General features: G+C 49.3%; 3 protein-coding genes across 4 annotated transcripts; 1 reads left to right on the forward strand and 2 right to left on the reverse strand.

Moving 5' to 3' along the window:
• The first annotated feature begins 681 nt into the window (after positions 1-681).
• On the forward strand, positions 682-16,848 carry LOC138828920 (atrial natriuretic peptide receptor 2). Of its 2 annotated transcripts, XM_070024952.1 has the most exons (22): positions 683-2,026; positions 2,783-2,988; positions 8,003-8,116; positions 8,460-8,595; positions 8,802-8,896; positions 9,124-9,256; positions 9,468-9,552; positions 10,365-10,485; positions 10,649-10,723; positions 10,933-11,010; positions 11,220-11,324; positions 11,455-11,526; positions 12,565-12,724; positions 12,885-13,040; positions 13,118-13,286; positions 13,424-13,570; positions 14,054-14,177; positions 14,329-14,397; positions 15,720-15,894; positions 15,965-16,063; positions 16,296-16,387; positions 16,520-16,848. In XM_070024952.1, exons 1-22 carry the CDS (start codon positions 1,360-1,362, stop codon positions 16,583-16,585), a joined length of 3,144 nt encoding a protein of 1,047 aa, XP_069881053.1. In that variant the 5' UTR covers positions 683-1,359; the 3' UTR covers positions 16,586-16,848. The 2 variants fall into 2 exon arrangements, with proteins under 2 accessions (XP_069881054.1, XP_069881053.1); XM_070024953.1 differs by lacking the exon at positions 10,649-10,723 and having other exon boundaries at positions 682-2,026.
• An 87-nt stretch (positions 16,849-16,935) lies between these two features.
• On the reverse strand, positions 16,936-19,756 carry LOC138828923 (sperm-associated antigen 8-like). The gene is made up of 7 exons (XM_070024956.1): positions 19,613-19,756; positions 18,251-19,523; positions 17,960-18,134; positions 17,729-17,774; positions 17,536-17,650; positions 17,351-17,413; positions 16,936-17,246 (listed from the first exon to the last, which is right to left on the reverse strand). The coding sequence occupies exons 1-7, from the start codon at positions 19,642-19,644 to the stop codon at positions 17,052-17,054; spliced, it is 1,899 nt and encodes a 632-aa protein (XP_069881057.1). The 5' UTR covers positions 19,645-19,756; the 3' UTR covers positions 16,936-17,051.
• A 708-nt stretch (positions 19,757-20,464) lies between these two features.
• On the reverse strand, positions 20,465-23,049 carry LOC138828929 (adenosine 5'-monophosphoramidase HINT2). Its single transcript, XM_070024964.1, has 5 exons — positions 22,907-23,049; positions 21,137-21,277; positions 20,934-21,038; positions 20,761-20,833; positions 20,465-20,646 (listed from the first exon to the last, which is right to left on the reverse strand). Exons 1-5 carry the CDS (start codon positions 22,985-22,987, stop codon positions 20,555-20,557), a joined length of 492 nt encoding a protein of 163 aa, XP_069881065.1. The 5' UTR covers positions 22,988-23,049; the 3' UTR covers positions 20,465-20,554.
• Positions 23,050-24,548: the final 1,499 nt, after the last annotated feature.

Consider the following 24,548-nt stretch of genomic DNA (forward strand, 5'->3'; position numbering starts at 1 on the left):
TGGGGCTCACAGGGGACTTGGGTGGGGCAGGGCCTGTCTTCCAGTGAGCAGGCCCCTGGGGCCCTGTCGAACGAGTGAGGGGCTCCCTGCATTTAGGAGGGTATCGTTTCCTAGATGAAGGAAACCGTACCTAAATGGATACCAAATGTTTGAGGATTCCTGATTGCTTTCTGGAGACTGGAGCAACCAAAGGACTTCAGGGGTTGAGAGAGATCATCAGAGTACTGGAGAGGAGAGAAGACAGGCCTTTGGGGGTCTTTTGAATGTGTGCGGTGGAAGAGAGAGGCCTGGTGGACCCGGGGCTTGCGGGAAGCAGAGGGTGGGGGAGGCCCTTCAAGGGTCAGGGTCCCCCAGGAACCCCGCGGGGTCTGCAAGGCCCAAGTGTGGAGCCCCGGGGCGCTCACCGGCTGGGTGGGAGGGGTGGGGCGCTGGGGGTGGGGGGGGGTGGGGAGGGTATGTGTGTGTGTGTGGGGGGGAGAGGCAGCAGGCGCCGGAGGGTGGGGCCGGGCGGGGGAGGGGCAGCGGGGGAGGGCGGGGCGGGGGGCGGGCGGCCTGCCCGGGAAGTCACACTCGGCAGCCACCACCGGGCGCAGCGAGCGGAGACGCGCCGGGGGCCAAGGCGACCTGACCCGGACGAGCGAGCGGCGCGCGCGCGCAGGGGGCCCAGGCGGGGGGCGGGAGGCGGCGGCAGCGGGGCGGCCCGGGCCGCCGGGGCCCTGGAGGAGAGCGGAGCGGAGAGAAGCGAGGCCGGAGGGGGGGGGGGGACACGGGCGGGGCCGCCGCAGCTCCGGATGGGACCGGCGCCTGGGCCCGTTAGTCCAAGCCGGAGCTTCGGGGGAAGCCTTCACCGGGAGAGTGACCCCTGCCTTCCCCTCCCCTCCGGGCCCAGGCCTCGCTTCGCTCCCCGCTTGCCGCGGTCCCGGTCCTTCCGCCGCCTCAGCCCCCGGGTCCTGTTTGTCGCCGCTCCCTGCCCTCCTGGAGCCTGCAGCTGTGGGGTGCCCCCGGCCCTCCCCCTCCACCCACGGCCCGCCCCAGGCTCAAGCCCCCTCCTTCTCAGCTCTGGATCGTCAGGCCACTTCACCCAGCACTGTCCCCATCCCGGCTGGTCGCGGGGGCCCCCGGGTCCCTCCCTGCTCCTGCCGCCCTATCCTTAGCCTTGCCCCAGGCTGGTTGCCCACGCCTTGCCCACCCCACGCTTCCTCCCATCCTCTCCTGGCGTCGTCCCCGGCACTGTGTCTCTCCTAGCCGGTCGCCTTGGCGTGCCCTCCTCTTCTCTTGCTGGCCCTCTTCCCCAGGCTCCAGGCTGGGTGGTGCTTGTGCCTGCCCGGTAGGCCAGAGCGGCCCCAGGCTCTGGGGGCCATGGCACTGCCATCCCTGCTGCTGCTGGTGGCAGCCCTGGCAGGTGGGGTGCGTCCCCCGGGGGCGCGGAACTTGACACTAGCTGTGGTGCTGCCAGAACACAATCTGAGCTATGCCTGGGCCTGGCCACGGGTGGGTCCCGCCGTGGCGCTAGCCGTGGAGGCACTGGGCCGGGCATTGCCCGTGGACCTGCGGTTTGTCAGCTCTGAACTAGATGGCGCCTGCTCTGAGTACCTGGCTCCCCTGCGCGCTGTGGACCTCAAGCTCTACCATGACCCCGACCTGCTGTTGGGCCCTGGTTGTGTGTACCCTGCTGCCTCGGTGGCCCGCTTTGCTTCCCACTGGCGCCTTCCCCTGCTGACTGCCGGTGCGGTGGCCTCTGGTTTTGCGGCAAAGAATGAGCATTATCGTACCCTGGTGCGCACTGGCCCCTCCGCTCCCAAGCTGGGTGAGTTTGTAGTGACCTTACACGGGCACTTCAACTGGACTGCCCGTGCTGCCTTGCTCTATCTGGATGCACGCACCGATGACCGGCCGCACTACTTCACCATCGAGGGAGTCTTTGAGGCCCTGCAGGGCAGCAACCTCAGTGTGCAGCACCAAGTGTATGCCCGGGAGCCAGGGGGGCCCGAGCAGGCCACCCACTTCATCCGGGCCAACGGGCGCAGTGAGTGTGGCCCAGGCCGTGTTAGGGTCAAGGGAGGTGGGCTGGCCATGTCCCTGGAGCTCAGCAGGGGGGTGGGAGGGGGAGCTACACAGCCATCAGCTTGGTCAAGCTGTGTAGGGTGGTGGGGATGGAGAAGGAAATGTGGACCCAACACCTGTGAGAGGACTCAGGTGTTTGGAGCCTGGCTGGTGGGTGTTATGGGCAGAGGTAGTCAAGGAGATTGGCAGTGTAAGGGGTGAGGCTCAGGAGAATGTGGCACTGCGAAGATGTTGAGTTTGGGAAAGAAATGTGAGTGTCCTAGAGTCTCTGTGTGCCTCCATCCTAGCCTGGGGGACCAAGACCCCTTTGTAGCATAAAGAGAATTGGTTCAGAGCGCAACAGATTTGGTTGGGAAAGGCAAGCTAAAGCTCCTATGGAGAATTATCAGGAGTCAGTGCCTATGAGCCTAGAGAAAAGCAAGGCAGAATGGGGGGGGGGTGTGAGGAGGAGCAGTCAAGGCTCTGGGGAGAGGGAGGGCCTGAATCATCACTGTCTTCCTCCAGGGCCTGCAGTCAGGCTCTGACTTCTGCCAGATGGTCCATATGGCCTCAGGGCACTCATGATGGGAGCTTCTAGGGAAAAGTGCGTCTGCTGGGTGGTCAATAGGTAGGGCCACTCTTTTGCTAATGAGGGGACATGCAGATGGTTCAAAAAGGGGGCTGGTGGGGTCCTGGATGCCTTTCTCAGGGTGCTCCCCTGTCATGTGCCTGCTCCCAGTTGTGTATATCTGCGGGCCCCTGGAGATGCTGCATGAGATCCTGCTCCAGGCCCAGAGGGAGAACCTGACCAATGGAGACTATGTCTTCTTTTACCTGGATGTCTTTGGGGAGAGTCTCCGTGCAGGGCCTACCCGCTCTACAGGCCGGCCATGGCAGGACAATCGCACCCAGGAACAGGCCCAGGCCCTCAGAGAGGCCTTTCAGGTATCATTTGAAAGGAGTGAGGAAAGGAACAATTCCTTCACCAGACCTCCAAGGAAATCCCATTTATTTGTGAGAGTTGTGAACTACAGGATCTTTCCAAGTCTGGTATCATTCTTCCTTCCTTCCCAAGCTTTGTGACTCTTTGTGCATCTGCTGCCAAGACTGACTTTGGCCTCCTCCAAATCCTAGAACATTGGCTTTCCTAAGTAGGCTAGACTGCAGGGAAAAGTTTAGGGGATAAACTCTGAGCCTTATCCTCAGCAAGGCTGTCACCCTTTCTAGAGAGATGAGGCTTCACTCTTGGTACTGTTAGGTAAAGTTTGAGAAAGGTGATGGTATGTCTGGAACAGGTACTGAGTGGTTTAGAGGATGAAGAATTGGTGTGGGGTGAGTTGAGAGGATGCTTTTGTGAAGGAAGTGAGCCTATTTTGACTATAATGGTAGGTGTCAGATTCATAATTAGCATGGGTGATCCAGGAAGCCTGTGTAAAGAGAAAATAGGGGTAGGCATATTTGAGAGATTAAGAAGATACTGGCCTGGTAAGAAGGAATGGTTCACTGGAAGCACACATAGGAAATAAAATGGCAAGGGTAGACTAAGCAGAGCTCTAAACCTTAAGGCACCAGGACTTGAATTTGGAGTCCTTGGTATATGTGGTGTGTGGTGTGGGGGTGGGGTGGGGAGGGAGGGTGTGTGGATGTGGGTGTGTGGTGTGTGATAGTAAATAGAATGATGGAAATCAAGTTAGATTAGAAAAAAAGGAGGATTCAAGGCAGTGAGACCAGTTGATTGATCAGAAAGGAGTGAGTGATACATTTTACACATTGGAGAATGATAACAAGAATGGAAAGAAGTAGATCTGATTGAGGAATTTGTGGAGAGGGTTGGTGTTACTGAAAATTTCCCTCCTCTGCCTCTTTCTCTCTTTCCTAGTATTAGAGTTTGAACTCAGGATCTTGTGCTTATTAGTCAAGGCACTGTTCCATGTGAGCCATGACCCCCTTCCCCTCAGCCCCTGGGCTTTAACCTTTGATGAGTTGCTTTCTGCAGAATAAAATATAGATTCTTTAGCATGGTGTTTAAGAGCTGCTGCTTCTTCTTCTTCTTCTTCTTTTTTTTTTTTTTTGGTTGGTCATGGGGCTTGAACTCTGGGCCAGGGCACTGTCCCTCAGCTCTTCAGCTCCAGGCTAGCACTCTACCGCTTGAGCCACAGCGCCACATCTGGCTTTTTCTGCTTATGTGGTGCCGAGGAATGGAACCCAGGGCCTCATGCATGCAAGGCAAGCACCCTACCACTGAGCCACCTTCCCAGCTTAAGAGCTTCTATATTCTGTTCTCAATCCTCTTGTGGTCTCAGCTCCCTGTGCACTTATGCACAGAACTCAGGTGCCCTAGCACTTGGTGCCCTTTACTCCTTTGTCTGCAGTACCCATTTTTTCCCTCATCCCAAATCTGTGCCTCGCAAAATCATACCTTTGACTTTTTCTCTGGCTCTCTCATCAATTTTTCTCTGATTTCTGTGTTTCCTATTTATTTATCCACATCTTTCACTTTTTTCCAAAAAGGAGTGGAGGTGGCTTTATGGGATGACCTTAAGGTCCTTTTCATTTTGAGTTTCTTTCATTCTAAGTAGATGAGTACAAGGGCCAGACCTGGGTGGCCATTCTTCTCCAGTTAGTAAGGTTTTATGTGGCTCTGATTATATATTTGGTTGTGCCCAATGAGTGTGCCCGACTGTGAATGACATATCTGTCTGCCTGCCTGAGTATGGGTCTGTGAGTGTCACACTGGAACACTGGCAGGGCAGGACAGGTTATAGTTTCATCCTAAAATAACTTCTTACCTTTTGTGTCTGGATACTGCTTTCATATTCTTCAGGACTCAGGCTGTTACTTTTCCTTCTAGGAAATAATCCCGGAATCCCAGGGTGGGCTGAGTTTCCTACTCTTATACTTAGCTCTGTCTACTGTAGAACATAATATCATTTCATGTTTGATTTATTTGAAGACTGACTGACCCATTCCATTAGTGTATTTACTGAGCACCTATTATGTCCCTGTCATGGTGCTAGGTACTAGTAATGTAGTAGAGAATACAATAGATGTGGTCCTTGCCTTTTTGGAGTTCATATTTAGTAGGAGAGATTGACAGTGAGTAAGTAAGCAAATTAATACAAGTGTAGAAACATATTGTGGGGAAAATGCCAGAAAGAAAAAGTAAAGGAACAGTCATAAGAAAGCCTTAGCTTGTATGCTTAAGGAAGGTCCATGATCTCCTGAACAGGAGAATTCTATAGTCCTCAGGGCAGCATTCTCTTTGTAGAAGAGAAACTTCTGTTTTGCACAGTTTTTGCTTGTTAAGGGTCTCCAGCACTTAGAGCAGGGAGAAGAGGGAGTGTGAGTTGATTAATCAGTTAGAGCTATGAATTCTTCATTCTCTTGTCACCTCATTCAGACAGGAAAATAGAGGTTTTGCTACAGGCAGTCAAGAATATGCCAAAGGTGGGGAAGAGGAGCCAAGGCATAGGGTGGGGTAAGGTGAGGGTGAGGGTACTGAGGTGTTTTCTGGCAAAGCGGCTCTCATTCTTTACCAGTGCTTGACACGGGGGCAGAGGATGGAGCAGGGAAGGTGAGTGGTCACCTCCAGTCAATTAAAAGAGCAGAAAGCCCCTTCCTTCAGAGGAGACACCAACCTATGGGGGCGGGGGGAGGGGGAGAGCGGGGTCCCAGACCTTGTTAGCCTGGAAAAAATAGTGAAGTGGAGAAGGCCTTGGCATAGGCATAGATGTCCAGAGCCTTTCTGGAAGAGTGTCAACTGAAGGCAAAGGTACCAGCATGGGCTATACGCCAGCTATAGGCCAGGGGTGGGAGGCTGGGGAGACAGGGCTGTAAAATTAAGTCTATTGCTATGATTTTTCTCTTCCATTTAGCTATATTTGCTTGAGGGCAGGGATCAGGTTTCACCTTTATATACTGTGTGCCTAGCATGTGGTGGGGGTTCAAAACATTTGTTGCATTAAAATGTGTATGTGGGAGAAAAGGTGAGAACAGGAATACATTTAGAGAGATATAGTGCTGACAACTGTAATCTTAGCACGTGGAAGCGGGAGGCTGTGGCAAGAAGATTGTGAGTTTGAGGCCAGCCTGAACTATCTAAAAAAATATCCAGGCTCTAGTGATTCATACCATAATCCTAGCTTCTCAGGAGTCTGTGATATGAGGGCTGTGGTTCAAAGCCAGCTTGGGAAGGCTCTAAGATTAAGTCTATTACTAAGAATTTTTTTCTCAACCTGGGAGCAGGCCTAGCATGTGCCTAAGATTGTGTGTTAAAGTTTGAGTACTTCTAGCCCAGTAATAAGTGCTCACAAGTCATGAGTCTCTATTGAAATATAAATTGATCTTTGCTCTTTTGCTGACATTTTACATTATTTGTTAACAGTTTATTATCTCTCTGTTTTTACTCTTAGACTGGTGTTACTAAATAAATCCTTCCTGCCCTAAGTCTAGCCTCTAGCACCTCCTGCTTTTTTTTTTTTTTTTTTTTTTTTTTTGCCTGAGAGTGAAAGGATATTAGATGTATATAATCAGGCATCTAAATGCTCTATAAAAATAATTAAGCCAGGCATAGTGGCTCATGCTTATAATCTCAGCATTCAATAAGGCTAAAACACAGGAATGTGTGTGTGTGTGTGTGTGTATGTATGTATGCATGTGTGTGTGTGTGCATGCGTGCGTGCGTGCGTGTGTGTGTGTGTGTGTGTGTGTGTGCCAGTCCTGAGGCTTGAATTCAGACCTGGGTGCTATCTTTTAACTTTTTCACTAAAGGCTGATGCTATATCATGTGTCACAGCTCCAGTTCTGGGTTTTTGGTGGTTGATTGGAGATAAGGGTTTCATGGGCTTTCTTTGTCTGGCTGGCTTTGAACAATGATTTTCAGATCTCAGCCTCCTGTGTGGCTAAGGAGCACAAGCCACAGGCACCTAGCAAGAATCTCAAGCCACAGGCACTTAGCAAGAATCTCATGTTTGAAGCTAGCTTGGGCTACATAGTGAGCCTCTGTCACAAAGAAACAAACAAATTACATCTTGAAGAAGACTCTGATCTAATATAATGAATACGTATTAGAAGTTAATTTCATTATTTCCTATCTTTAATTAATTGATCACACATAACATATGTAGTATCTCTGTGGTTCACATATACTGTCTATAACAAGAATGAACAAACCTGGTAGAAATAACTAGACTTTTTGTTTTAGTGTCTCAGTACACCAAGTCATATTTCCCAGTACATAGTCATAACTGAACAGAGGCTGGTTTTATGGACAGTGTGATCTGGACTGAGTGGTCCAGCCGCTAATGAAGGAGCCAGGCAGGCACATTGGTGAGGGACAGAGGCAGGTTGACTTGTCCCAGTGAAATGTATGCATGGCTGCAACATGTATGATTTGCTTATCTAAGCAGTGTGTGAGGATCTGTGACATCTCTACTTAGGAAGTTGGATAGTGGAGATTATGGCAGGTGTTCCAGACAGGCTTTCCCCAGGTATTTCCCTCAGTTGTCATAGGTCCTGAAATCTCTTAATTCCAATGTGAACACTAATGAACACTTTGGAGAGGAGATGTTGATTCATGTTGTCTTGATAGTGACAGGTACCCAGAAAGGATGAGAAGGAGGAACTTTTAGGAGCTGGAGGTGGCCTGGGGGTGGGGGAAGTGGTTAGTGGTGGTCAGGAGGTGAGGAAGCTGATGAGCTTTGGATGTGGAGTTGGCACCATCTGTTACTTCCCAGTCTCACCTTCCAGAACAAGCCCTATCTGCCTTTCCTGAAAGAGTACCAATACCCCTTTAGTCCATCTCTCCCCTCCCATTCCCTACATAGCTTTAATACACCTCTAATCTTCCAATTCCACCATGTATAATTTTACATCATACACATACGAGCAAGTTTACCTGTCCTGACTCTTCTGTTCATCTTGAGTTCTCTCCCTTCTTCCCCATGTGCTGCTGGTACAGACTGTATTGGTGATCACATACAGAGAACCCCCAAATCCTGAGTATCAAGAATTCCAGAATCGGCTGCTGGTAAGAGCCAGAGAAGATTTTGGTGTGGAGCTGGCCCCATCCCTGGTGAGTAGATATGTTTTTTCTCTCCCTCTCTCTCTCTCCCCCCCTTTCTTCCCCCTATCTTCTCTCTCTCCTGTCAGTCCAGACTGTGAAGAAGGTCTCCCTTCCATAACTTAGCAACAAGTCTTAGCTATGGAACAAGCCTGTTGGGGCTTTTCACTTCCAATCAGGGTATTTCTTTCTGCACTATGGCCCAGTTAGGTAGGGATGGTACTTTTAGGGGTAAGAGGAGGGAAGGAAGTAAATGAGAAGGGACAATAAGTAGAAGACTACAAGGATGGGAAGAGGGGCAGGGGAAGGGATCTCGCAGGACAGTAGAAAGCATTGCACAAATTGCCATCCCCAGATGAACCTCATTGCTGGCTGCTTCTACGATGGGATCCTGCTCTACGCTGAAGTCCTGAATGAGACACTACAGGAAGGAGGCACCCGGGAAGATGGGCTTCGCATTGTGGAGAAGATGCAGGGACGGAGATACCATGGTATTGAAGAGTGGCAGGTGGAGGCTGAGGGCTGAACATGGGCTCATGAGTGAGAAAGAAAAGAAACATGCCAAAGGCAGCAGGGAGGGGCATTAGTTGTAGGGTAGAGGTGGACATACTTTGGGAATGGGGCTGGGACAGACTCTGAGACAGCTGGGGACATAAGAAAGGTCTTTAAATGAGTGGGACATTCTTCTCTATCCTAGGTGTAACTGGATTGGTTGTTATGGACAAGAATAATGACCGGGAGACTGATTTTGTCCTATGGGCCATGGGAGACTTGGAGTCTGGAGACTTTCAGGTGATGGGGGAGGGGTCAGGGAAAAGAGTTGACCCTGTATAATCCAGCTTTGAAGGGCTCAATGGGACACAGTCACAGGCTCTAGCGGCAGGGACTTGTTTCCTCTGCTGGAGTTGCATCCTGGCCAGGAGGCAGCTTAGGAAGATGAGCAACAAGAAGCTGCCTGGGGTTTGGGGAGGAGGCTGGAGTGGGCAGGCCCGTGGGCCCAGTGTTCTGCTTCCTCACAGCCCGCAGCCCACTACTCAGGAGCTGAGAAGCAGATTTGGTGGACAGGACGGCCTATTCCCTGGGTGAAGGGGGCCCCGCCCTTGGACAATCCCCCCTGTGCCTTTGATTTGGACGACCCATCCTGTGATAAAAGTGGGTGTGTGCAGGCACTGGGAGCAATCCCTCCTCCCTTCTCCTCCACCCTCACTGACTCCCCATTCTCAGCTGTGTTTTTAGCTCTGTCTACAGCCCTCCCTCCTTCCTCTTTCCCTCAAGAAAGCTGACTACTCCCTGCACTTCCTCCTCCCCCTCCCCACTTTTCTACCCTCTACAGTCTTTCTCAGGGTCCCTCTCTCCCCTCCAGCTCCACTTTCCACTCTGGCAATTGTGGCTCTGGGCACAGGAATCACCTTCATCATGTTTGGTGTTTCCAGCTTCCTAATTTTCCGGTGAGTTCTGGGCTTTTCACTGACCTACTATGTATTTCCCCATTTCCAAGGGGTCACCAGGAGGCTCCTGTAATCCAAGGTAGAGGCAGCAGAATTACCAATCTGGAAGTTGTCTCTTCCTCTATAGCCCCTTTCTTTTGTCTTTCAGCCTAGGTGTTTGTTCTACTTTGATTCTAGCCTAGACATACAAAGTACTGACTTTTTTTTTTTTGAGACAGGGTCTCCTTATATAGCATCAGCTAAACTCAAATTTGAGATCCTCTTGTGTGCTGAGATTACATAAGTGAGTCATTTTGCTAAGCTTAAACAGTACTTTGGATATGGTTAAGGCTGAAGGAGAATTTTTGATGGATATTCACATTTTCAGAAAGAACTACAGGCTGGAGAATGAATGTACCTCTGTAGTAGAATGCTTGCTTAGCACAGGCATGCCCCTGAGTTTGATCCTAGCACTGGAAACAAAAATAAGATAATTAAAGAAAAACAAACATCGTAACAACAACAGAAAAATAGTTACAGCCAGGCTTGTGCCTGTAACCCCAGAACTCAGGAGGCTGAGGCAAGCGGATGTAAAATTCAAGACTATCCTGAGCTACATAGCAAGATCTTGTTTTGAAACAAAGAAAAAAAAGATCCTTTAACATCCATGTTTGTGAGTGTTCATAAGCATGTGCCAGGCATGTACTATATGTGTCCTCATCTTCCAGTCCTCTTTGCTGGGTGCTGTAGATTCAGGAGCTGCAGGCAAGCCTCCTGCTTAGGGGGTGGCAGGATTGGGATTGCCAGTCAACTAAGGTGTGCAGTCCTTACAGAAAACTGATGCTGGAGAAGGAGCTGGCTAGCATGCTGTGGCGTATTCGCTGGGAAGAACTGCAGTTTGGCAACTCAGAACGTTATCATAAAGGTGCAGGCAGCCGCCTCACGCTGTCCCTGGTGAGCCCTTGTCTCAGCTGTTTCTTTCACCTCCCTCTGAGTTCCCGTCCTTTCTTACCCTGGACCTTTCCCAGCACACTGGCCTGTAATGATAGCCCCTGCACTACCACCATCATCTAATGTTCCTTTCATCCTTCCGCCTCCATGTTGCCCTTGGCCCCAGCGGGGATCCAGTTACGGCTCGCTCATGACAGCCCATGGGAAATACCAGATCTTTGCCAACACCGGTCACTTCAAGGTGAACAGTCATCTGCTTGTTCTGGTCCCCACCATTTCATCCTATCTCATCCCCATCTGCTACATCTGCCCCTGAACCTCTGCCCCTTCTCGTCCTCTCCCAATGCCTAGCTGAGCTCCTGGATGCTCCCACAATTCTCCAGTGTTTCCTAGCCTCCAGAAACTCCTTTTGATACTCATTTTACTCTTCCTTTCACCCCACCCCTTCAGGGAAATGTTGTTGCCATCAAACACGTAAACAAGAAGCGCATTGAGCTGACGCGGCAGGTTCTGTTTGAACTCAAGCACGTATGTAACGGATTATGGATGTAAGATGGGGGTGGATGGTAGGTAGAGGCAAGGGAGAGATATGGGATAGTAACATGGGCTGAGAGGGCCAGGGTTTATTTTCAATTGATTTTACAGTGGGTATATAACTAAGAGAAAAGGTCCTCTCTTGTAGGTATAGGTTTCTGAATCTATTTTTTTTCTAGCTCTGTCCATTGTTTTTCTGCTAGATGAGAGACGTTCAGTTCAATCACCTTACTCGCTTCATTGGAGCCTGCATAGACCCTCCCAATATTTGCATTGTCACGGAGTATTGTCCTCGTGGAAGTTTACAAGTGAGACATAGGTGGAGATTATGGTGGGGCTGGAGTGGGGGATTCCCTGTCCCCCAAAGTTACATTGACTCTGCCAAATGATATAGCTAGTGGGACTGGGACAGACACATGATCTCTTCCATGTCACCAGGATATTCTAGAAAATGACAGCATCAACTTGGACTGGATGTTTCGTTATTCACTCATTAATGATCTTGTTAAGGTGAGTCTTAAAAGTTCATTCACTTTTCACTTTACTTTTTTGTTTTGAGACAGGGTCTTGCTATGTAGCCCAAGCTGGTCTGGAAATCACTATGTAGTTCAGGCTGGCCTTGAACTTGTAATACTTTTTCTTCATCCTTATGAGTGCTACGATTATAGGTGTATGTCACCATGTTCACATAGTTTATTCACTTTAAAATGCCTCCTATTGTTCAGTGTCTATAGTTTATCTCCTTTTAGTTCTCTGAACACCCTAATTTCTCTGTCTCCCCTTATTCCTGTGGTTGGGTAATAATGGGTATATTTGAGGAGAAAGGCTTACCTGCCACAAAGGAGTCCTGCATCTGGAGAAAATTTGTCTTCCTGAACTAGATCTCTCTACAGCATCTCTTTTATCTCCAAGAAGTCACTTTAAAAATCTCTTAGCAGGGAAAAGATGAGTGACATCTCCAAACACTTATCTCCCATTTTTCCTCTCATCATTTTATTCTTTGACCAATATTTTGCATGTCTGGTATGATCTTTTGTCCAGAAACTAAAATTTAAAAAACTGTTTAAACTAAGAGAAACCAAGGAAAATTGTACTAAATCTTTATTTTTTTCAAGGTACAATGTTTCAGCTATTAAATGACCTTGAGGTCCACCCATAAATTGGGAGACATAAAGCTGAATCTTGCATGGATTGGTGTTGGTTGCATGATTGGATGGGTGTTTAGAAGAAAGTCTAAGAGTCAGTGAATAAGCCTAGTGGTTCACCCCCACACCGTATCTGAAGCTGGCGGTGGCTATTTTCATAATCCACAAACAAAAATTTGCCATCAAAAAAGAAAAATATTAAGTAAAGTCAATGCTGTGCTCAACTAGTGGTGTGATGATTAATAAAAACAAAACAAAAAAGCATGACTCTTGCGAGAACAATGACTAATGGAAAAGTGGTTTTGGAAAATATCCTTACAATGAATCCACTAATTTGAGTCCATCTCCTGGTGAGTAGGTGGTATAATCCAGATATGACGGATTGCTAATCTGTATCCTACAGGGCATGGCCTTTCTTCACAACAGCATTATTTCATCTCATGGAAGCCTCAAGTCCTCCAACTGTGTGGTGGATAGTCGTTTTGTGCTCAAAATCACAGACTATGGCCTGGCCAGTTTCCGATCAACTGCTGAACCTGATGACAGCCATGCCCTCTATGCCAGTGAGGCTTGCCCCCACAACCTGCTTTTTATAGTATTCCTCTAGCCTTGATCATTTCCCTCAGGGAGGGTAGGAGAGGGAGGTAATATGGAGCTGAATCTGTATGAGCTTTGGGGGTACTCTGTTTTGGGGATTTGGCCAGCTCTGTTCTCTCTTTTCAGAGAAGCTGTGGACTGCTCCAGAACTGCTCAGTGGGAACCCCTTGCCAACTACAGGCATGCAGAAAGCTGATGTCTATAGTTTTGGAATCATCCTACAAGAGATAGCACTTCGCAGTGGTCCTTTCTACTTAGAGGGTTTGGACCTCAGCCCCAAAGGTAAGAGTCAATCTACTACCTACAGCCTCTTTTCCTGGGGGACCCTCTTCTTCATCCAAACCTTTTTATATCTTCAGAGATTGTTCAGAAGGTCCGAAATGGCCAGCGGCCTTATTTCCGGCCAAGTATTGACCGCACCCAGTTGAATGAAGAGCTCGTTTTGCTGATGGAGAGATGTTGGGCCCAGGACCCAGCTGAGCGGCCAGACTTTGGACAGATCAAGGGCTTCATCCGCCGCTTTAATAAGTGAGAGGCTACTGAGGGGAAAGGGCTACCTAGGGCAACACTGTTCTTAGTGGACAAGGTGGGGCAGGAGGGTGGATAAGAAATCCTGGGAGTATTCAGAATCTTGAAACAGGTGTCATATCCTGGCCTTTCTGCAGGGAGGGTGGCACCAGCATACTGGACAACCTCTTGCTGCGCATGGAACAGTATGCCAATAACCTGGAAAAGCTGGTGGAAGAACGCACACAGGCCTATCTAGAGGAAAAACGCAAGGCTGAGGCACTGCTCTACCAAATTCTGCCCCAGTGAGACCTTCCTTCCACTTTCTGCATTTTCCTTCAGGGTCTAGCTCTGTTGGGTTCTGTCTCATCAGCCTCCTGAGAACTCATCTCCAAACATGGGACCCTGCTTTATTACTTCTTGCCACAGTGAGCCTTCCTGGCTATAGGCTAAATTCTTTCTCTCCCCAAATGAGCTGTGCTCCCCTTCTTTTTGGCTTTTCATCCTTCCTCCTTAGGACACCACTCTACCTCATTATTGCTTCAGCAAGTGTATGTAAGACAATTCCAACTTGAGACACTTAGCTCCCACCCCTAGATCCCTTTGCAGTCTACCACCACTTGTGCACCTTGCCTCAAGCTAAGTAATGTTTCTCAGTCCATTTCTTTTTTCTTCACCAGACCCAACTTTCCCATTACAGCTTCTGTTCTACTCTAGCTATATCTATTTTTCTCTCCCTCCCACCCTCTTTCTTAGAGTTGTGTTCACTCTGCCCTCTTGCTTCCTAGTTCAGTGGCAGAACAGTTAAAACGGGGAGAGACTGTACAAGCAGAGGCCTTTGACAGTGTCACCATCTACTTCAGTGACATCGTTGGCTTCACAGCACTGTCAGCTGAGAGCACTCCCATGCAGGTGAGACACGGGGTGGGCCTGGGACCTGGGCATCGATCTAAGGAAAGGCTAGTTTGTTCTAGAGTTCCTGTATCTTTCTGAGCCATTGATTGAGAATTCTTAGAAGGTTGGGCATAAATTTCAGGACCTCTGCTTTCCTATCCTCTGTTAGGTGGTGACACTTCTTAATGACCTGTATACCTGCTTTGATGCCATAATTGACAACTTTGATGTCTACAAGGTGAGAGCCTTCCTCCTGAGACCCCTTTAAGACCAAGTCTCTTGGATATCTATGTACTTTACTCACTTCATGGTCAATTTTCCCAAGGGCCTCTGGCTGGGGTGTATTTTGTGGTTAGATGAAGCTTCAACTGGGTGCTTGTACCCATGTCTAATTACTTATGAGTACCTAATCAGACCATCACAAATAGCCCCCATCTCCTTGAGGGTATAAACACGGCTTATCCATTTTAATTCATTCTCCTCTAGACACGGAAGAACCACAAAGAATGTAGATACAGATTGATTTAGTGGGTGTGTAGGGCAATATATGAAAAACATAAATCTCTTCGTTGATGTCATTGAGTTGGCAGAGGGCTAGCTTTATTGTTCTTGAGAATAAAGGTGTGCTGAATTTGAATACTGTTTTTGTAGCTAATTGTGTGGTCATGGGTAACAGGGTTGCCCTGAGCCTCAGTTCTTCTCTTTAATATGGAAAATATCTAACATGGTATGTAGCACATGGCAGACACTAAACAAATTTCTGCAAGGCATTGCATCTGTAATCCTAGCACTCAAGAGGCTCAGGCTGGAGGATTGCAAATTCAAGGCTAGTCTGGGCTGTTTTCTAAGCCATTTGAATATATTTTTATCCTGTTTTTTTGGGTCTGGTCGTGGGGCCTGAACTCTGGGCCTGGGCGCTGTCCCTCAGCTCTTCAGCTCAAGGCTAGCGCTCTACCACTTGAGCCACAGCGCCACTTCCGGCTTTTTTCTTTTCGCTTATGTGGTGCTGAGGAATCGAACCCAGGGCCTCAGGCATGCAAGACAAGTGCTCTACCACTGAGCCACCTTCCCAGCCCCATATTTTTATTCTTTACTCCCCAATACATGGTGTGTCTATCCAAAGAAATTTTGCCATGTATTTCATAAAATCAAGGACCTTTCTCTTACATTGTTTTGGTATAGTTAAAAATATCAGGTGCTTGATTTCTCACTTCTAACAGTTGGAGCTGTCTGGCTCATTTCATTGGGTTTGCTTTACCTACTCACCAGCCTCTGTGCCCCTTGGTTTGGCCTGTTTTCTTACTTTTCATTTCCTGACAGCAGAACCTATTTGTCCATGTCCTGTGAACAGGTAGGATATCCCCACATTCAGTAAGTGTTTACTGAATACAGGAATTGGGCAGATGTTTAAAGATTCCCTTGACGTCTCCTTATTTCAAATTCCTAGAACATGACTATCAGTATAATTGCTGGTGGAGTCTAGCTTGTTTCTCTGTATTCTTTCTTATTCCTATGGATACAGCTAGAGATGACCTTTGAACACTCCTCCCTTTAAATCAGGTGGAGACAATTGGGGATGCCTACATGGTGGTTTCTGGCCTCCCAGGGCGAAATGGTCAACGTCATGCACCAGAAATTGCTCGGATGGCCCTAGCATTGCTAGATGCAGTCTCTTCTTTCCGTATCCGCCACCGACCCCATGACCAGCTGAGGCTTCGTATAGGTGTTCACACAGGTAAGGCTGACTCTCACTTAGCTGTAGGCTCCACCTTTCCTGGGCTCTCCCAACCTATTTCCTTTCATAGGACCAGTCTGTGCAGGTGTTGTTGGTCTGAAGATGCCCCGTTATTGTCTTTTTGGAGACACTGTAAACACTGCTTCTCGAATGGAGTCTAATGGTCAAGGTGAGATATTAGCCTTCAACCTCCCACCTGGGCTTGGATCTATCTTGCTTCAGAGTTCTTCCAAGTCTCAATCTGGGAGATTACAGTTCCTACGTGTCCCATCCTTGGGCATATTTTTGTCCTGTGAATGTGTATCAGGATGGGGAGCCTCTTGAGAGGTGGGTGGTTGAGGAAAGTACTCTTGAGTAATGTCACTTCTTGACTCTGCTTCCTGTCTCCCATGTCACCCCAGCTCTGAAGATCCACGTCTCCTCTACCACCAAAGATGCTCTGGATGAGTTAGGATGCTTCCAGCTAGAGCTTCGGGGGGATGTGGAGATGAAGGTAATGGCAGGCCTTGGGGAGGAGGTCATGGAAAAGGAGGATGAAAGTGATTATGGGGATCACTGGGTAAGAGAGGGAGATGATGGGCTGGATAGAGAAGAACCTGAACTGTGTCCACTCCCTTAATTCCAGGGAAAAGGAAAGATGCGAACTTATTGGCTCCTAGGAGAGCAGAAAGGACCTCCTGGACTCCTGTAAATCCCACTTCTTCCCACTTCTTGCTGCTGGTACTTGGGTGGGCAGTGGCCATCATCTCTTCATATATCAGAAACAGACTTTGTCACATGGGATGGAAAACGTGCACAAAAATTCCACCTTATATGGAGATTGTATCTCTCTGTAGCTCAGCCTTGTACATATACCAGCCCCTCTCTGGCTTGGTCCCCTTCCTCTCTATCTTCTGTAAATATCTGTATGTAGACCAGAATATTTTGGCCAAGTATAAAACAACACAACAACAACAACACATGGTATCATCGTGTGGGGTGGAGATAACTGAGGAAAGAATACTGGGTACAGATCTAGTAACTCACAGAATCAACCAATTAGCATATTCAGGATGAGAGAGGACCCTTTATGTAAAATCCCTTCACCAAGTATAGAGTCAACAAACTCTTTAGTACAAACAGATTCCAAATTCTATATTAATTTCCTTCTTCAACCTTTAGGGAGGAGTTGTTTTCCCACTTTGACACTCCAACTCGCTTCCCTGACAGGCAAGGGAAGACACTGTTCCCAACTTCTGGGGATAACTTTCAGGTTCACATGGCAAAGGATCTCCCAGACACAACGGCAATGGTGTTGAGAAGCTGCAGTTCTTCGAGAATGGTGTGTCCACTGTCCTGATGTTACTGACACCCTGGAGGAGTGTCGGGATAAGGAAAGATCCCACCCTCCACCAAGCTGGAACAGCCTCTTCCCTGTACCTTCTCACCCCCCCAACATCTCGTCACCCTCACATACTGGAATCTTTGCTGCCATCTGTAACCAGAAGGTTTCAGGCTGCTCCTTGCGGTAGTCATGAGCCTGCGAAGAAGAGATAGTGAATAACTCCTGGCCCTCAGCTCTTTCTCTCAACTTCTGGGTCTGCTGTTTCTCTAATGACTGTCAGAGCAGAGCTGTGAAAGTGGGGTGGAATAGGTTCTCACCTTTGTTGGGGCAGGAGGCCTTGCTGGGACAAGCTTCACTCCATAGTCATGGCGTGTTACTGACTCGACCTCAAAGAGCTTCCTCTTGGGTTCCTGTTCTGCCTCAAGCTTGTTACTGTGCAGCCCTAGAGATGTCAAGACCATCTCCACGGTTTTCCTCCTTCCCCTCCCATTCCCTTTCCCAGTTTCTCACCAGATTTGGTGGTACAAGTACATCTCCAGCATGGCTGCACGATTCCCTGTGGGAGGGCAGAGTGGAAGTCTGATTAAGCAGCAGGCCCAGAAGAAACAAAGTTGGGAAAAGGAAGTCGTATCTTGGGGTTTTGCTCTTATAGCTATCAAACAATCCACAAACCCATGAAAAATTCCTTTCTCTTTTTTTCTATGGCTAATGGATTCATTCTGACCCTCTGAAGTGTCACACCTTGAAGTGGCTGGCATGGTTTTCCTGGGGGCTGGTATGAGTCCCTCTGGGTGGTGCTGGAGGACATGGGTGATTGTAGATGCATGGTCAGAAGTCCCTGGTGTCCATGTCGGAAGAAGAAGCTCTCAGAGCCATCCTGGGAGCATGGGACTTGATCCAGGTGATCAGTGGCTCTCTGTGGACCCCAAGCCAAGTGACTCTTAATTTACTTCTGGTACTCATCACAATTAGCTCCTCTAGGAAATTTAAGAGTTACCCTTCAAGAAAGGAAGCAGGCCACAATGGTAATACCTCTTCTTCCCAGTTGTAAAGAAGACACCTGCCCCTTGGCAGTGTTTTATGGAGAAGCGTAGACTTCCCTTTCACATGCCTGGGATCCTGTGGCCCTCTCACTCCGGGTTCTGAAACTTGCAAAGATTCCCAGGGTGGTTGTTTCTCAGGTCGCTCATAGTATTGTTGGACCCAGGTGGTGCACATAGGAGGAATATCCACCCCCAGGTGGATGAGCTTTTCAGAAGGGCAGGATCCGGGCTCAGGGGCAGGGCCGGGTTCTGCATTTGCTCCAGGGGTAAGACCTGGACCAGAGCCAGATTCGGGAGCAGAGCCAGAGCTAGGGCCAGGAGCAGAGCCAGAGCTAGGGCCAGGAGCAGAGCCAGAGCTAGGGCCAGGAGCAGAGCCAGAGCTAGGGCCAGGAGCAGAGTCAGAGCTGGGGCCAGGAGCAGAGCCAGAGCTAGGGCCAGGAGCAGAGCCAGAGCTGGGGCCAGGAGCAGAACCAGAGCTGGGGCCAGGAGCAGAGCCAGCGCTGGGGCCAGGAGCAGAGTCAGAGGTAGGCCAAGGAGCAGATCCAGAGCTAGGGCCAGGAGCAGAGCCAGAGCTAGGGCCAGGAGCAGAGCCAGAGCTAGGGCCAGGAGCAGAGCCAAAGCTAGGGCCAGGAGCAGAGCCAGAGCTAGGGCCAGGAGCAGAGCCAGAGCTAGGGCCAGGAGCAGAGCCAGAGCTAGGGCCAGGAGCAGAGCCATAGATAGGGCCAGGAGCAGAGCCAGAGCTAGGGCCAGGAGCAGAGCCAGAGCTAGGGCCAGGAGCAGAGCCAGAGCTAGGGCCAGGAGCAGAGCCAGAGCTAGAGCCAAGAGCAGGGCCATAGATAGGGCCAGAGACAGGAACAGTGCCATAACAAGGAGTAGCTTCAGGGACACAGGGTCCAGGACCAGAGCTTGACGTAGTTACAAGGCCAAGGCTGGAGCTAACGTCAGTTGTAGTACAGGGATCCTGAGCAATGCAGGCAATATAAGTGGGTGGAAAGCCAAGATTCCCATGTCCCATCTGGTAGGGTGCATTGTAGGCCGACTCAGGACTGTCAGAGGAGGGCTCTGCGGACTCAGCCGGGGGCTGTGCACATAACACAGGTGCTCTGGCGGTAGACGAGGCTGTAGACGAGGTTGTAAAATGTGCAGCCGCAGCGGCAGTTGCTGCCGTTTTGACTGCCAGGACAGACCCAGGACTGACATCTGAAGAAACCGGTTCTGAAGTAGTCCCCAGCCCATCGGAGCTGGGGTGTACCTCTAAAGATCTGAAAGAAAACGAAGGAATCAAGGCTGTCAAAACACAGCAAAGGAAGTACGCTGCCCTTCCCTGTCCCCTGAAACCTGGGGTTCTCACGGAGACAGTGTAGAAGACTCCTTCGCCTCCATAGTCAAACTTCAACTACCGGGTTGCCATAGAGACGGCAAACAACGCCAGGAGAGTGCGCGGAACTAGAGCTGGGCGGAAGTTGCAATGGGATTCTCCGCCGGGCGGAAGCCTTTAGCTAGGTTCGCGCTGGGGAGCCCCGCTTTCTGTTCCGACTCTGTTCTGCCTCGGGTGGAGTCTTATGGTTCCGGGGCCTGAGAACTAGCCCTCCATCCCCAAACAAGTCTGTGACCAAGGTGACTTTTTTTTTTTTTTTTAATGGGCGTCAAACTGGCATCAAAGGCCTTCTTTGTATATGTTTGTGGAGGGGCAACGGTAGCTTTTCCTTAGTTTAGTTCATTCTCAAAGCTGGTATGTCTTTAAAAAAAAAAGTTGGGAGTCTTTAAAAAAATACTTGAAACAGAACAAAAGTGAGATATACAGGGCAGCATATAGGTGCGTGTGTGTTATGTGATTACTTCTCTGATAATTAAAGGCCCTTATGCTGACACTCTCTTCTCAAGCCCCTTTGGAACCTGACTTGGCCTCTAAATGTAGATAAGATTGAGAAAGCAGTACACATGGGTTTGTCTGTTCCTACACATTCAGGCCCATTTCTATTACTACTCTTCTAGCACTCTATCACTTGAGCCACACCTCCAGTTACTATTCTAGAAGTTTGATCCAGGTCAAGCAACTAGACATGAGGCAGATCTACAAGTAAGTATTCCTTTGACCCCTGAGCTCCAATGTCTTACTCTGATCACGATCAAAGTTAATCGCTGAATTCATTTTCTTCCCCTTTGTGGAATAAATCTATATATTTAAGACAAATGTGCAAAATTGAGATACACTGGATTTATTATCATCATTACAGGGTTCCCTTTTCCCTTCCCCATCCAAACATCTGGGGTCCTTTGTCAGTTGGCAGGTTTAACCTGGAGGCCACTGGAGCTGTCGGCCCCCAAGTACGTGAATGTGTAGGTGATATACAGACTGTGCACCCAGCTTTCCATCATTGATCACTGAAATAGAATTAGAGGTTAAGAAGTCAGGATCATGGGCAAGGTTAAGGAAGGAAGAGAATACTGAGTAGTAGGAAGTCATAGGTGAAGAACAAAGGGTCAAGAGTCACTCACCAAGTCGGTATCCATCTTGCAGACCCTCAATCTGTGCTATCTTTTTAGCCACAAGGAGTAGATGCCCTAGAAGCTATATGCAGAGGGGAGAGACATAGATGGCTCCATTGACAGGGAGCAAAACTTCTAGCTTAGTCTAGGGATCCTCCCAGACAATCCCTGACCCTGTTCACCTGCTGGTCTTCTTCTTCAGCCTGACTAATCCGAGGAATAGGCTTCTTAGGAATCACCAGGAAATGCACAGGAGCCTGAGGGGCCACATCACGGAATACGAGACACTGGGAGCAGGGACAGGCCAAAGACCATCTGGTTACTTCATCAAGCCAGATGTTATCTATAAAACTCCTAAGGGTAATGGACCCTATGGGGATCCCACCTGTGGATCCTCATATAGAATGTCAGCTGGGAGGCTTCGGTCCAGAATCCGGGAGAAGATGGTTGGTGCTGCTCCTCCAGGAGCTGCCTTCTGGGCCTTGGCCACTTCATTCCCATTAGTCAAACTTGCAGCACCCTGGACCTAAAGGTGAGTCAGACACACCTAGTGAAGGGAGTCGGCAATACTTTTCTCATGTCCTCACGTGGGACTGGCAATTGCTGTGCTCTAATAATTATTAACTTCAGTGCGGCACTGGTGGCTCACGCCTGAAATCCTACCTACTCAGAAGGCTGGATCTGAGGATCACGGTTCAAAGCCAGCCCAGGCAGGAAAGTCTGTGAGACTCTTACCTCCCCAATAAACCACTCAGACAACCGGAAGTGGCACTGTGGCTCAAGTGGTAGAGCACTAGCCTTGAGATGAAGAGGTCAGGGACAGGGCCCAGGTTTAGAGTTCAAGCCCCATGACCAAAAAAAAAAAAAAAATTAACGTCATCCTTCTACAAACCTATTACTGTGTGCAGGGGTTCATGCCTGGACTTCTAGCTACATGGGACATTCTGGGTTTGAGGCCTGGCTGGGCAAAAAAGCTCCAGACCCTACCTAAGAAGTGACCAAAAACCAGAAAAGAGCTGGGAGTGTGACTCAAATAGTAGAGTGTTTGCACAAGGCACTGAACCCAAAGCTTAGAACTACCACAAAAGGAGTGAGGGGAGGAGAAACTATTAGTTTTCACCCTAGGGAATAGTTCCTTAACTTTAGAGCCATCTCCAATAAGGAGTAGGCCAGATGGTGCTGTGCCTGGTTAGGTAATAGACAATAAATATTTCTATGCAGGATACAATAATGCAATTGATTCCTGCTAATGTGCCTATAAAATCTTGTAGTGTTGGAGGGAGATACATTATGGGAGAAGTCTCAGTTCCTATGCCACTGCTTAATTACCAAAGATAAATCCTTTCTGTTGTCTTCAAATATAAAAGAGTGGTTTGCATCATCTTAGGAGTAATGGAAGTTCTTTTGGTTAAATCTCACCTATTTCCATTATCTGTTTTCTGATCTTCAAGACTGGCTATCCGTTTTATTTAAGACATTTGCCCCTCCTCTGAATGTCTTGTCTGGCCTCTTACTGATATTTAATTCCAATAACTCGAATCAGTGTTATGTAAGAGTTCAACTAAGCGAACTTAACATCCCTAGGTCGAGGTAGGGATGTCCAGGTTCACAACTGCTCAGAGAAGGTTGAGATCAAGGCATCAGACATTAGGTGAGTGAGGACAGGATGAATTAAAGTCCTCTGAATCTCGGAGTCGCTTCTGGAAAGTGCAAATAAAAGATTAATGTTCACTGGAAGGCCAGGGGGTAGGGGGGTGGGGGTGGGGTGGTCCCGGCAGGAGGCGGGGAGGCTGAAGATTGGATGGAGAAGAGCACGCCTACTTCCCACAGAGGGCACTGAGGAAGCTGCCCGGAACGGGCACCGGGCCAGCAAACCTTCAGGCAGACCCAAGCAGCAGTCCTTGCTCTGATCCAGGGTCAAGCTCGGCGCCTGGGCCGTGTGCAAGGCGGGAGTCATCGCTAGTTTTTTTTTCTCCCACCACCACCAATCCGGTATCACCGCACAGCCCCAGAGCTGGGACCTCGGAAGAAGGGGCGGCTCTGCGAAGCTGCTGGGCGGCACGCGCCTTCGCCAGCCACGGCGAGCGCGGCCCTGGGCCTCCGAGTGCAATCAGAGCCTCGGGACCCTTTCCTCACTCCCGTGGCCTCATCTCACCTGCGTCCCCCGGGGCCCCGCAGCCGTCACGGCTCTGCGCGCCGCGCGCAAACCTGCAGCCAACAACACGGCTGCAGCCATCTTCACGGAGGTGCGGGCACAGCTCTCCAAGGCAGCGCCGAGACCTCTGTCACCCCGCCCCCCGGAGGGAACGCGGTGGCCACTGGTTCGGCCGCGGCAGGGGGCGGGGCCTGACAGCCAGTCCCGGGGGCCGCAGGGATGCCATTCACTCACTGCTCTCACCGCCCCCTAGGAGGCGGGCGTATTACTCTCATTGGCTGTCCCGGCCCACGCAGGACTAACGTCCCTTTTCATTTGCTCTGGGATACGGGCAGCCTGCGGTTCTCTTTCCTCCAAATCCCCTTCCTATCCACGCCATGATATTAAACCAAGAGATGAGCCTTTTCTCTTAATTGGCTAGGATCCACCCAGTGGGTGGGGCTCCCAGGTTCTAGGCTGAGCCTCCTTTCCTGGGTTCCCGCACTCGGCTGGAAGAAGGAAGGGGGCGGGGTTGCGTCACCTGCTGCCCAGTGGGCTAAATGTAGTATAGACACTTTCCCTGCGGTGGGAGGGTTTCTGAGGGCGCTGGGCACTTATTGGCTCCAGAAGCCACCTGGATGAGGCTATGAGCTGGGAAGTTTTTTTTGTTTTTTTTTGGTGGTGGTGATGGTGGGTTGTTATCTGGGGTTTGAACTCAGGGGCCTCTTTTGCTTCGTTGTGTTAGGCCCTAACTCTGAGCCAAGTCTCTAGCCCTGTTCTTTTAGTGATGGAGTATCTCGATTTTTTTTATTGTTTTGCTTTGCTTTTGCCCCAGGCTGGCAAACCTGGGCAAATCTCGATCCTCTAGATCTCAGCTTCCTGGGTAGGGTTACAGCTGTGAGACACCAGGGCCAGGTTTGGGGTCTAAAATAGGTGGTGTCTGCAACGAATCCTTTCTCTTCCCGCCTCTTCCCAGAGACAACTTCAGTCTTTTGACCATTTCAAAGATGTTAAAAGGCAATTCTTCCTTTTCTCTTTAATATGTTCACTTCAGGTGGGGGGGGGAGGCTGGGGGGAGAGGATGGGAAAGGATGGGAAGGGAAAACAAAGGAGGAGGCTACAATGCTTGATAAGAAATGTATTCAGTATCTTGCCCATGTAATTGTAACTCCTCTGTACAGTATTTTCACAATTAAAAAAAAGACACACACACACACAAATGTTCACTTCATAGAATATGTTTTCAGGGCAATGTTTTGTTGTTGTTTTAAGTGTATGATGGAAGCACCCTATGTTTGCTGCTTTCCGAATAAATAAAGGAGTATGTATCCCATGTTCTCTTCTAATCAGAAAAGGTTACTACTCAGTGTCTGGCACTTTGCTGGTATACATTTGTCGGTTGTGGGGCTTGAAACTCTGGGCCTAGGCACTGTCCCAGAGCTCTTCAGCTCAAGGCAAGCACTGTACCAATTGAGCCACGGCACCACTTACTGTTTTCTGGTAGTTAATTGGAGATTAAGAGTCTCATGGACTTTCCTGCCTGGACTGGCTTCGAACTTCAATCCTCACATCTCAGTCTCCTGAGTAGCTAGGATTACAGGCATGAGCCACTAACTCCTGGCTAGAATTTATATTTTTGATATAACAAAAGTCTCAGATACCA

The sequence above is a fragment of the Dipodomys merriami genome, unplaced genomic scaffold (genome assembly GCF_024711535.1).
Source record: "Dipodomys merriami isolate MVZ:Mamm:240054 unplaced genomic scaffold, mDipMer1.0.p SCAF_1682, whole genome shotgun sequence".
NCBI lineage: Eukaryota > Metazoa > Chordata > Mammalia > Rodentia > Heteromyidae > Dipodomys > Dipodomys merriami.

What these genes read in the sequence shown, in the direction of transcription:
- LOC138828920 (XM_070024952.1), top strand. Translation starts at nt 1,360, where the DNA reads ATGGCACTGCCATCCCTGCTGCTGCTGGTGGCAGCCCTGGCAGGTGGG. An exon ending in CCCTCAGAGAGGCCTTTCAG is followed by an intron (nt 2,989 to 8,002) that starts GTATCATTTGAA and finishes CTGCTGGTACAG; the next exon opens with ACTGTATTGGTGATCACATA. An exon ending in ACAACTTTGATGTCTACAAG is followed by an intron (nt 14,398 to 15,719) that starts GTGAGAGCCTTC and finishes CCTTTAAATCAG; the next exon opens with GTGGAGACAATTGGGGATGC.
- LOC138828929 (XM_070024964.1), bottom strand. Translation starts at nt 22,987, where the DNA reads ATGGCTGCAGCCGTGTTGTTGGCTGCAGGTTTGCGCGCGGCGCGCAGA. An exon ending in CGGGGCCCCGGGGGACGCAG is followed by an intron (nt 21,278 to 22,906) that starts GTGAGATGAGGC and finishes ACTCACCTTTAG; the next exon opens with GTCCAGGGTGCTGCAAGTTT. An exon ending in CTGAAGAAGAAGACCAGCAG is followed by an intron (nt 20,834 to 20,933) that starts GTGAACAGGGTC and finishes CTCTGCATATAG; the next exon opens with CTTCTAGGGCATCTACTCCT.
- LOC138828923 (XM_070024956.1), bottom strand. Translation starts at nt 19,644, where the DNA reads ATGGAGGCGAAGGAGTCTTCTACACTGTCTCC. An exon ending in ACCATGCCAGCCACTTCAAG is followed by an intron (nt 17,775 to 17,959) that starts GTGTGACACTTC and finishes GCCCTCCCACAG; the next exon opens with GGAATCGTGCAGCCATGCTG. An exon ending in TACTTGTACCACCAAATCTG is followed by an intron (nt 17,651 to 17,728) that starts GTGAGAAACTGG and finishes AGGGCTGCACAG; the next exon opens with TAACAAGCTTGAGGCAGAAC.